Source organism: Salvelinus alpinus, chromosome 5, assembly GCF_045679555.1.
Source record: "Salvelinus alpinus chromosome 5, SLU_Salpinus.1, whole genome shotgun sequence".
Taxonomy (NCBI): Eukaryota; Metazoa; Chordata; class Actinopteri; order Salmoniformes; family Salmonidae; genus Salvelinus; species Salvelinus alpinus.
The window spans coordinates 79484239-79496902 of NC_092090.1; the positions used below are offsets into that span (position 1 = coordinate 79484239).

The window sequence follows — 12664 nt, forward strand, 5'->3', positions numbered from 1 at the left end:
ATTAGTAGAGAAACAACTGGTTTAGGCACTCCCAATTTACATTGCAAACGTGTATCATTTTTATACATTATAAAGATCAAACTTCAAGTGTCTCTAATCTTATCTCCCAAGTTTGTTGTCCTTTTTTCTTGTGAAACTGCGAACCTGAAAATCACTAATTTGTTCCACCTGAAACATTTTCTGACTACACTACCACTAGATGGCGATCACAGCTATTGGAGAAAAAGTGCAGCCTGGCTGGGCCTCCCCACAATTTTTGTGTATTTTAATTTGCATACATAACACCCACATAGTATTTAAATTTCAGCCTAGGGTACATACCAGTAGTCAACAAGGAGTTTAACCTTATTCAGGAAAGAATCCTTTCGAGGTTGTCATTGCCTCTGTTGTAGGATGTCAATAGAATAGATATCATCAACATATTTTTCCCAGTGGTGGGATCTCATCAGAGGTCAAGACAAAGATGTCTAGCATAGAGCATCTAATCATCTATGCTTATAGAATGAGGAAGGCTTACCCGAGCTGTCAGGGAGAGTCAGTTTTACCCACCACACGATATGATGAATGACCGTAATATCAGAGCCGGGCAGAAGATGAATACGTTTTAGAGAGCAAGGTGATTTTTCTTCAGTTAGAGCATGCCAATGAACAATGTAATTTCAACTATTTTAATGAAGTGAAAATATTTCCTAATTTTAATGGGATAGTTCTGAGATTAACTGAAATTAGATCTCCGTGTGTGTGTCATAACGTAACACATTCTGTGGGAAACTGAGTTAAGCAATGACACTGCATATTGTTTTGGTTAGTCTGGTGTAGATTTATGCAACCTCTAAGAGTGGTCATTTTTTAATGTGCCAGTCATGAGCGCCACTACGTTCACATTATCTCTTCATAATGACACTGATCCAAGAAAAGGTCTTGTGAAACAATTTGGATCTTTTGAATATCCTTAATTGCCCTTTGGTTTGTATACAGAAGAAGCTTAGTCTAATAGCATTTAAAACATTACCTAATGTTGGTTTGCAAACACAGAAGTCTTATTACTGAAAGGAAGCAGTGACATGCTGAAACAGCCCTGAGCCTTCAAATATTTCATTCTGGCTCTTTAATCATTTCAGAGGTACAAACTAGAACCAACTTAGGTAAAAGGCAATTGACTATTTAACATTTGAGTGGGTTTGTTTTACATAAATTCTTCATGTCCCTCTCGCATGAAAAATGCATTGTCATCATTACTTGAACTTTTTTGGTTGATTTCAACAGTTTACATTAGACAGGAAGAAAGTTTTTCTGTTCAATTGCCCAATCACTCTTACCATTAACATGTAGGTTTAGTCCAGGTGTGAAAGTTCTACAATTTAAGTTGTATGTTTCTGAATGTTTGCACAAGAAGCACTCTGTAAGGCCCCAGGCATGTTTAGCTACCTCACTCTATAAACACAGAGATGGTGGGCCTCATGGAACAGAAATGGGACAGAGCCTGTGTAAATACACACAGTAAATATACACACGCTGCATAATTCACTCTGCTCTTGTGTGTGTGCGTGTTTATATCTCTGGAGATGAAGAGAGCTGCAGCCGTGGGATGGCCGGTCTTTTCATCAGACAACTCTAGATGGGCTATGTGATCATTGACGCTAGATGTTCTCTGCACCAGTGGCCTCCCCTGTATGTGAGCACTGAGCCTTAACATTGACACTAGACTGTTCAGGCCTGTGCTGTCATGAGGATCACAGTAGTCGGGGGCATGGGATATGTTCTATTAGCACAGTTAAGATGAGCTGTGTCAAAGGGTTGAAAAACACTTGCTTTACTATTTATGTATATAATGTACAGCTTCATTAGCCATCCTTTCCCATCTGCCCACAGGCCGAATGCTGTCTGAATGAATATGAATAATTTCGCTTTCACAAGGAAGCAGAGAGTAGAGTTTACACAGACAGGGTCTCAGGCCACATTCCTTTAATTTGTCTCATCCCCTTCATCTACACTGATTTTGAAGTGAATTTAACAAGTGACATCAATAAAGGATCATAGCTTTCACTTGGATTCACCTGGTCAGTATATGTCGTGGAAAGAGCAGGTGTTCCTAATGTTTTGTATATTTAGTGTATATCATTCTCATGAAGATTTTCACATCTATGTTGTTAAATGTTTGACTCTTTATTCAACTGCCAAGTCACCAACTCTGCCACCTATGGTCCTACTGGTGAGGTCTATTAGCATGCTTGTCTTTTCAGTTATTGAGAACCTCATAAAAGAGAAGAGCAATTTGATAGAGAGGAAGTATTTAGGGTGAGTCCTATACGTGTGATTTATTGTCTATTTAGCTTCCTATACTTCACTGGTCTATGGAAGCACAGGCAGTTCAATGGCTTCAGTGATTAATCCAATTGGAGGTTTTTGTAGAAGCCACAGCTGGTGCCAAATGCCACATCTTGCCAAGATTTGTCAGAAGGAAACTGCTGGGTATTTTGTTCTTCAAACTGTTAAAGGCCAAATGTTTTTGTATGAAATGGTACTTCAGTCAGTTGGTTAGACATAATGTAGCTGTTATTAACATATTGTGTACTTTAAAATGTTCTGCTAAAACCTTGCTTCAATAATTTGATTTCATACCACAGTAACATTAGTTCAGCAGTTAGGTTACAGTTATCAAAGCAGAGAAGGATGTCCCTAAGAATATGGGGAACAGGCAGAGTAATGTGAAATATGTATTTGTTTAAAATGTTTAATAACAAGCATGGCAACAAGCATGGCATGAGAACAATGCAAGTTTAAAAATATATAACTGCACATGTATTTTTTTAAATACACTACATTCACTTACTCGATATTAAACATTAAAAATGTGTCTTTCTTAACAATCCTCATCACAAAAAATATATAAAAATACCATTTGAATAGGTCAATGGCAGCCATATTTGAGCCCTTATTAACAGCAGGCCCCCATGGGCAATGGGCAGAGTTGAGATGAAATCAGTAAAACAGAAATCACCATTTTAGAGTTACAGATCAGAATTCTCATGAAAATAAAAATGTAGCTACCTGTGACCAACATCTTCATAAGGCAGATGGTAGACCTGTAGCCTGGTTGCCAGATCTGTTTGTGCTTTAGCCAACCCATAAAGCACAAACAGATCTGACAACCTGACCTGTTAAGACCTGAGGTGGAAGTCGAGGAGTTTTCAGTGACCAACTGTGGTATTTTACATGGTTAAAACATACAGACCATTTTTCCTTGATGGAGAGACAAAACAGTAATTTCTCTATATTTGATTTGTTCAATGGACAGAGACAAACTACTTTGACAACCTTTCATATTGGTGTTCACATTATCCCCTAAAACATGACCTTTCTTAAATCTCAGACAAATGGCTATTTTTCTGTCAAACAGAATGATTGCTCATCATCACAGAGTAATTTGACTAATATGTTGGCTAATATTTCATAAGCAAACTATTTCAGAATGTACATCAGGTGATCCATGGCATCCATTTCAGTTCTGGCCCATTGGTATTTACATCCAGCAGGAAACGACAGTTACAGTGCAGCGTTCTGCTACCCCACTGCATTGCATAAATACACTTCTTTCTTTAGGATAATTGACAATGATCTCTTGATACAGCAAGGATTTAAAAATGCCACTCTCAGAGTTGCAATCGCACTTCTTTTTCAAAACACAAAAATAAATAATGCTGAAATAAAAGCAGAAATGTTGCCGATTATTTGGTGTGAAGGGAGGAGGTATTGATGTGGGGTAAAGTCATTTTCCAGGTCTTGAAATGAATTTAGGCTGAAGAAAAAGTGGCTGTGCCTCCTTGAGGAGCCATTGTTTGCATCTCATTGCAGATACATGGCCTCTATGGCCCTGTCTCTTAATGTCCTTGTTTCTTTATGGAGACTCAGTAGCCCGCTGGATAACCCCCTTTCCTGGGGTCGGACTCAGCACAGAGCCGCTCCCCCTGTCGAACCACCGCCTGAACTACTGATCCAGGAGTCATCAGCAGCTCTGTGACATGGTTCTTCTGTACCAGACCATCTAATACACTCTATTACACACACACACAGATTACATTTCAGTTACCCAAAAGCTTTTTCAAATGAATTTGTATTTTTTTATCGAACAATATTCTATGCAATATTGTACAAAATTACCCACCTTTTCAAAGCCGTGCTCCACTACTGTCATATTTGGGTTAAGTTGATTGTGAATTCGAGGTTGTGCCACAGCTTTTTTGAGGTCGTAGTCAAAGAACAAGGAATTCAGAATCACCTATGTAAATGAGAAAAGGAAGCTACTTATACTCTGATTCATCACAACATCACAATGTAAGGATAGATGGCTGTCATGTGTAGGCTTTATCTGTTTTAGATTATCAATTTATTTGTATGGCTCAAGACTTACTAGGGCAGTCGCTGTGGTGATCTTTGTTCCACCAGAGGCTCCCACCACCATTTTCACTCTATTGTCTTTGTCCAAGATAATAGTTGGGCACATAGAAGATAGAGGCCTTTTACCTAAAACAGAGAGACAGCTAAATATTCAGACAAAGTTATTCTCAGAAAACAAACCAGCCAAGGCTCAAATTGGGGCCATGTATAAATTGAGAACTTTCAGTAGCTTACCGGCAATAAGGATATTGATTTTAGTTCCTATACTATCTCACCAGGCTGGATGAAGTTGTTAGGAGATGGAGGGATTCCAAAGCCGTTGGTGATGTGGGGAGAGCTGAAGTCATCCATCTCATCATTGAAAATGATGCCAGTTGATCGGGACATGACTTTGGAGCCAAAACTGAAGATGGGAAATGATAGGAGTTACGTATCCTATGAATGTTATTTTACGGTTAAATGAAAACAGAGAATCCTCAGTAAGACCATCGGCAAGCAAAGGGTGTTTAGAGTGCACGTATGCTATATTAATGATCTGTCTCTGGATATCTATAATCTACCCTGTAGCATTATGTATTCATCAGTCCTATTGTCTCAGGAGGTCTTGCCTTGTAGGACTCTTACTATAGATTGATTGTGCTGGTGGCAGCCACAGCACTTCCATCCTCTGCTATGACGGACAGGTGTGCTGTCCCGTGATTGTCGGGGACAAAATAATCTGGCTCATAGTAGCTGTCGGGATGAGTGGTGTCATCTGTGATCTTACTCCTGATCCCATCAGCAAAGTAGTCTGAGGTCATGTTGTGGATGAGCTGGAGAGAAGATGAAATCATCAGTAAAAAAAATAGGAATTCCGTTGGTGAACAGCCTATTCTTTAAACAACTACAAACCATCTTTATTTCAAAGTCAAATATATATTTGTGAGTGAAACTGTGTATTTGAAAAATGGGATTCAGGGTTCTCACATCAGTGATATTGAGATAGCGTGGGTCCCCTAGTCTGCTTCTCTTGGCATAAGAAAATCGGAATGCTTCCACGATGCGGTGATATGTCAAAGTCCTTTTCTCGGACGTAGAGACACTCGTGCCAGTAAAATTATACCCTGAAGAAAAAAACACCAAAAATATTGATGTAATATTTCAGCCTAAAAAATAACAATTTTTCATTTATCAGCGATACAGTAGATTTAATGTACAGTACCAGTCAAAAGTTTGGACACACCTATTCATTCCAAGGTTTTTCTTTATTTTTACTATTTTCTACATTGTAGAATAATAGTGAAGACATCAAACTATGAAATCACACATATGGAATCATGTAGTAGCCAAAAAAGTGTAGAGCAAATCAAAATATATTTTATATTTGAAATCCTTCAAAGTAGCCACCCTTTGCCTTGATGACAGCTTTGCACACTCTTGGCATTCTCTCAACCAGCTTCATGAGGTAGTCACCTGGAATGCATTTCAATTAACAGGTGTGCCTTGTTAAAAGTTAATTTGTGGAATTTCATCCTTCTTAACGCATTTGAACCAAGTGTTGTGAGTGAGTGTTGTGACAAGGTAGTGTTGGTATACAGAAGATAGCTGTATTTGGTAAAAGACCAAGTCCATTTTATGTCAAGAACAGCTCAAATAAGCAAAGGGAAATGATAGTCCATCATTACTTTAAGACATGAAGGTCAGTAAATTCGGAAAATGTAAAGAACTTTATTTTCACTCTTCTTCACTAACAGCAAATTATTGCATCTTTTTATTATATTTAGCTACCTGTTTTTTTGTCATGAGTAAGACATAATTTATTCCCCATTTGGACAAGGCTACTAGGCTACTGTTGCCTTCTTGCAATGCAATACTTCAACCACTGCAAACTGTGCCTTCGTATGGTCTAAAGTTTGCGAGAGGATAAGCACATTCTCACAGTCAACTTCAGTTTTTATAAATGTCAACTTTTGAGTGAAAACTGGCGCATGCTTGCTTTGGGGCATATTTTGTGTATATGCAACGTTTATAAATGAGGCCCCTGGTGAATTAACTGTGGCTGAATTAGTGTAGAGGGTTGGTGGTGGTTACGGAGGGGGTGGAAACAGTGTCCAAGCGGAGTACAGTGGAAGGAAACCTGACAGGGGAAGGAAACCTGAAATCCTCTGGTCTGCATGGCTGAGTTCAGACTCAGAGTTAGCTAGGCTGCTGCTCACCGTCCACTATGTTGAGTATGAGTGCCAGGACTGGGCCGCTGGAGGGGGCGTCTGGGACGTGCATGGTGTACTCTCCCACGGTCAGCTTCAGTGGGTTCTCATTCAACACAGGCCGGTACTCCAGCAGGTCCTCCAGGGTTATAATCCCACCTGAGAAGAGGAAATAACTGCTCAAGAAGCACATCGACACACTGCCTATAAGATCTGTCTCGCTTGATCATCCTCATAGTGTACAACAAGAATGATGAGATGTAATAGGATTTTATAATGCACAAATATAAAGACCTGCTGCCTGGATGTCATCCACAATTGTCTGTGCCATTGTCCCATTGTAAAAAACATTCGGTCCCTCCTCTGCTATCCTCTCGTAGGTGTCTGCTAGTTTGGGAAATTTAACGATGTCATTTTCCTTCAGGATGTTTTTCTGGGAGTCACAGAACACTTCACTGGAATACAAAATCAAGAACAGAGAACTTATTATCAGGAGTTATTCAAGAAAACCCATAGAATAAAAGGACCAGAATTCCCATGGCTTTGTCATCATAGGTTTTACAGTGGCCAATCAAATACATCATCAGTGGTCATAATAAATCACAGAGGAAGCCATGAATGACATCAAAATTATCACATTTTATTGGTTGAAATATGTGGTACTGTGAGAAAATCAACTAATCCTATTACAGCACTTCAAAGTGCATTACATTCACGCTGATATTAAAAGGTACATTTGTAGAAGTGGTTGTAGTAGTAATATTGCATTTACAGATAAAAAATAAATAATTAATTCAGTGTTTGTCCTGTCCTCACCACATATTGGCATCTCCTTGAATAGCGTCCTTGTTCTTGGAGATGGCTTTGGCCAGGGCTTTGCCTATAGGGAAACCTATGCGTGCCAAAGCAATGCTTGGCTCAAACAGCTCCTTCCATGGCAGCCTGCCATGTCTCCTGTGTGCCATTTCGTAACCACGGATCTCCCCAGGAATACCAATAGACAATCCACCTGTTATGCAGAGAAGACTTTACCACCATTTGCACAAAGTTGAAACCCTGCTCACAAAGGATTTGAAATACATATCAGTATATTTCCTCATTTTGCCAGGTGAAACTGTTGCCCTCTTGTTGTAGCCATGCATATGATGCAGACAGTTAGACCTAATGTTCCTTAGAATGATGGAAAACCAGGGAAGAGGATGCCAGAAGGTTCTACTATTCCCGCAGTGTTATCTTCTCTCTATCCCCATCTCACTGTGATACACTACAGCTACCGTATTACTGTTCAGCTGTTATCTTAGGATGGATTGAACCACAGAACCTGCCTAACCTATCCTGTACCTGACATACATTCCAAAACAGTAGAACTGGTACCTTTCCGAGAAAGCTGGGTGTTATTGCCAAACATGTCTTCTGTCGCGTTCATGGGTGCTGTCTCCCTCGCGTCAATGGTTTCAACCTTCCCTGTCGAGCAGTGATACAAAATGCAGACATGGATGTGTTTATTTGCATTTTTTCATTTGTGGAGGCTTGAGGACACACTGACTCACCTGCGGAAGCGTTATAGATCGTGAAGAAGAGCCCCCCTCCAATGCCCATGCTGTGAGCGTTCAGGAGGCCAACACACAGAAGGGCGGCGATAGATGCATCCACCGCTGAGCCATTCCTCTTCAGAATGTCCCTAGGTACACACACACACACACACACACACACACACACACACACACACACACACACACACACACACACACACACACACACACACACACACACACACACACACACACACACACACACACACACACACACACACACACACACACACACACACACACACACACACACACACACTCCTTGTAAAGCTTAATCATGTCCTGTCATTTGACTGCGTACCATGAATCATTGTATCTCAGTGGGAATTAGTCGGCTAGTGTAACATTACTTACCTCCCCACCTCAGAGCACGTTCCAGCATCTGCAGCCACGGCAGCTTTGGAGTAGAAATGGTCTGAGGGGGAGATGGGGCTCTTGTTTCCCACCCCCATGAACACCCCCACGAACACTCCCACTGCAGCCACCAGCAAAACTACCAACCCAGCCACCAGGGATTTTCTGACCATTTTCCTGCCCAGGGGAACCAACACACCAACACATCTTACAGTTAGACAGGAGCCTTACAGGTATATTTATTCTTGATTGATTGAATTTATTAGATCATTAAAAGTAGTAGGCTGTGGGTGGGTGATCTAGCGGTTTAGCCGCTAGAAGCACATGTCTCCGGTGCACATGTACTGCTGCAGCATGGGTTCCAATCCAGCCCACTGCTATTTCACCATTCTATACTTCACCTTGATCTCTCTATCAAATAAACAAACAAAGACTTAAAAATAAAAATAGATACAAAACAATATATATACAGTACCATTCAAAAGTTTGGACACACCTACTCATTCAAGGGTTTTTCTTTAGTTTTTACTATTTTCTACATTGTAGAATAATAGTGAAGACATCAAAACTATGAAATAACACATATGGAATCATGTAGTAACCAAAAAGGTGTTAAACAAATCAAAATATAAATAGATTCTTCAAAGTAGCCACCCTTTACCTTGATGACAGCTTTTGTGTTGTTGTTTGTATTGCACTGCTTTGCTTTATCTTGGCCAGGTCGCAGTTGTAAATGAGAACTTGTTCTCAACTAGCCTACCTGGTTAAATAAAGGTGAAATAAAATAAATAAATAAAAAACGGTGGGATTCGAAATGGTCGGTAATCTGTTTGTTAACTTGGCTTTCGAAGACCTTAGAAAGGCAGGGTAGGATAGATATAGGTCTGTAGCAGTTTGGGTCTAGAGTGAGGGGGGTGAAGAGGGGGATGATCGCGGCAGCTTTCCAATCTTTGGGAATCTCAGACGATACGAAAGAGAGGTTGAACAGGCTAGTAATAGGGGTTGCAACAATTTCGTCAGATAATTTTAGAAAGAGAGGGTCCAGATTGTCTGGCCCGGCTGATTTGTAGGGGTCCAGATTTTGCAGCTCTTTCAGAACATCAGCTATCTGGATTTGCCTGCACCCATTACGGATGCAGGCAATGAGGCAGTGATCGCTGAGATCTTGGTTGAAAACAGCAGAGGTGTATTCGGAGAGCAAGTTGGTCAGGATGATATGTATGAGGGTGCCCGTGTTCACGGATTTGGGGATGTACCTGGTAGGTTCATTGATAATTTGTGTGAGATTGAGGGCATCAAGCTAGATTGTAGGGTGGCAGGGGTGTTAAGCATGTCCCAGTTTAGGTCACCTAGCAGCACGAGCTCTGAAGATAGATGGGGGGCAATCAATTCACATATGGTGTCCAGGGCACAGCTGGGGGCAGAGGGTGGTCTATAGCAAGCGGCAACAGTGAGAGACTTGTTTCTGGAAAGGTGGATTTTTAAAAGTAGAAGCTCAAATTGTTTGGGCACAGACCTGGATAGTATGACAGAACTCTATGAGCTCAGCGGGGGTGACCCATCATTCAGGGCAGAGCCCCACCTGTCTTGAGCCCCACCTGTTTTGCATGCCATTTTTGCATGAATACATCACATATCAGTTTGCATACAACGTAAAAAAACAACAACAACATTGAGTTAATAAAACCGCATACAAACGTGGTCTCTTTTTTGTTTTCTTGAGTAAGGCAGCTCTAAAACGCAGGTGTTTCAGCCTAGCTCAGTGCTTTCTGTGGTGGTGGTGCAGCCAGTTGAAAATACGGAGCGTAAGGGTCGGGAATGTACTGTAGGTGCCCAATGATTGGCTCAGTGTTCTGTTACTCATGGGGACTCTATGTCACTACAAGATCTATGGGGAGAGCTCAAAAATTCTAAACTGCTTGGGTGCTCACATAGAGTTACATTAGAAGTGCCCATCCAAGAAGGGTCAAGGTCATTGGCCACAGATAAAATTACGTCAAATCACATACCGTAGCTTTGATTAGACTGATTATGTCAACATCATACTATCAAAATCTTTGTCTAGCAAGCTAGACAAACAATCATCATCATGAATCAAGTCAACAATCTACTGGCAAATAATTTTCAATCCTTGTCATATGAAGAGAAATTATAGATAAAACGTATCAGTGCTCATTGGCCATTGGACATAAACATTACACAAGTTGGAAATCACAAATTCAACAATGAGTGGTTTGGAAAAATAATCAGTGGCTATCTGCAAGCGTTGCAAGGCAATCACTAGCCTGCTATTCAGTGGAATGGGTGTGTGGTCCAAGTCTGGGTTGAAGGGTCTCTTTTCCAAGCTTAAAAGGATAAACATTCACATGCAACACCATGAGCCAGAAAAGGTTGACTGCATTGGCGATGCTGTCAATCCAGCATGACTTTTGCCGCGTTCAAAACAACTGGAAATTCGGAACTGGGAAATCTCAGACTTCAATGAGTTCAAGACAACTGGGAACCCTGAAAACAAATGACCTCCGACTGGGAAAATATGTTTTGTAGTGCAACTTGGAATTCCAAGTCGGGAACTCTGACCTCTTTCTAAATCTCCGACCTGAAGAGCATTATTCAGCCTGTTTTTTTCAGAGTTCCCAGTTGTCTTGAAAGCACTATAAATCTAGAGAATGTCAGACTTTGATGACAAAGTTTGATGACATAATTTGCCCAAAAGAAGAACCGCCACGCAAATTCCTGTTTAAGTGAACACAACACAACAAGGTGAGTCCAAAAGTGCATTGTACTGTATGCTGCTGCATAAATGATGTAATATGCCAGGGAGATATGTATACTGTAGCTAAGAAAGTAACACTAAGTGTATGTTGTGTAGTAAGTTGTTAATAGCCCATGTGCCTCACCCTAATAATTTGGTCCCTTTCCCCCTCATAACTTAGCCTACTGTTCTGACTTGGTGGTGGACATGTAGCCTATAGCCTGTTTTAGAGAAATGTAATCATCAAATATTGTAAGAGCTTTCATTGTCTGCTTATATGCTCCCTGTATTTATCCTACAGTTCTGACTTGGTGTACAGGGAGAATAATGTAAGAACAGACCATCTTCTGAATTCTGGCACTGTACATTTCAAAAGTGCTGAACAAATATTTATGTTGACCAAGTCCGTCCTAGCTCGCTCAATAACGTCTAAATCAAAATTACGGATTGCTTCTTATCTGCTTGTTGTCCCCTTATTTTATTTATTTTTTTATTTTACCATTATTTTACCAGGTAAGTTGACTGAAAACACGTTCTCATTTGCAGCAACAACCTGGGGAATAGTTACAGGGGAGAGGAGGGGGATGAATGAGCCAATTGTAAACTGGGGATTATTAGGTGACCGTGATGGTTGAGGGCCAGATTGGGAATTTAGCCAGGACACCGGGGTTAACACCCCTACTCTTACGATAAGTGCCATGGGATCTTTAATGACCTCAGAGAGTCAGGACACCCGTTTAACGTCCCATCCGAAAGACGGCACCCTACACAGAGCAGTGTCCCCAATCACTGCCCTGGGGCATTGGGATCTTTGTTTAGACCAGAGGAAAGAGTGCCTCCTACTGGCCCTCCAACACCACTTCCAGCAGCACCTGGTCTCCCATCCAGGGACTGACCAGGCCCAACCCTGCTTAGCTTCAGAAGCAAGCCAGCAGTGGTATGCAGGGTGGTATGCTGCTGGCATATTATGCCATAATATGTATCCCAATTTTCAGTAGAAACCACATTTGTTTAAGCAAGTCAGCCATATCAGCTATGTTTTTTTTAAAGGCAGTAAATGAGGCTGAATGAACTGTTTCGCTGACAGACAAGGCTCCGCTGAAAGCCAGGTGTAGCAGTGGTAAGGTGTTGGGACTCTACTGTTGGGACAGCTTTGTGTAGGCCCTAACAGTTTGTGGGCACCGTTTTGACCTTTATAGTTCAATGAATGTATTGTTTAGTGTTGTGTTGTGTAGTGGCTTTGCTGGCATGCATCCCACAATTTTTGTTTGTTTGTCCAACCAAGATTTACATGCTAAAATAGCCAACGCAAACAACCATCCATGTGATTGCTGTAAAAGGTTGTATGGAAATACAGCTCAGTGTCACAGTAAATTAAG

The 12664-nt window shown here is 41.0% G+C and overlaps 1 protein-coding gene across 1 annotated transcript; it reads right to left on the minus strand.

Moving 5' to 3' along the window:
• Positions 1-2720: 2720 nt before the first annotated feature.
• On the minus strand, positions 2721-8703 carry LOC139576894 (glutathione hydrolase 1 proenzyme-like). The gene is made up of 12 exons (XM_071403467.1): positions 8531-8703; positions 8135-8265; positions 7959-8048; positions 7401-7593; positions 6879-7039; positions 6594-6743; positions 5365-5501; positions 5023-5210; positions 4674-4801; positions 4412-4524; positions 4166-4279; positions 2721-4055 (listed from the first exon to the last, which is right to left on the minus strand). Exons 1-12 carry the CDS (start codon positions 8701-8703, stop codon positions 3909-3911), a joined length of 1725 nt encoding a protein of 574 aa, XP_071259568.1. The 3' UTR covers positions 2721-3908.
• Positions 8704-12664: the final 3961 nt, after the last annotated feature.

What these genes read in the sequence shown, in the direction of transcription:
- LOC139576894 (XM_071403467.1), bottom strand. Translation starts at nt 8,703, where the DNA reads ATGGTCAGAAAATCCCTGGTGGCTGGGTTGGTAGTTTTGCTGGTGGCT. An exon ending in CAAGGAGATGCCAATATGTG is followed by an intron (nt 7,040 to 7,400) that starts GTGAGGACAGGA and finishes TTTGTATTCCAG; the next exon opens with TGAAGTGTTCTGTGACTCCC. An exon ending in TCACCACAGCGACTGCCCTA is followed by an intron (nt 4,280 to 4,411) that starts GTAAGTCTTGAG and finishes TCATTTACATAG; the next exon opens with GTGATTCTGAATTCCTTGTT.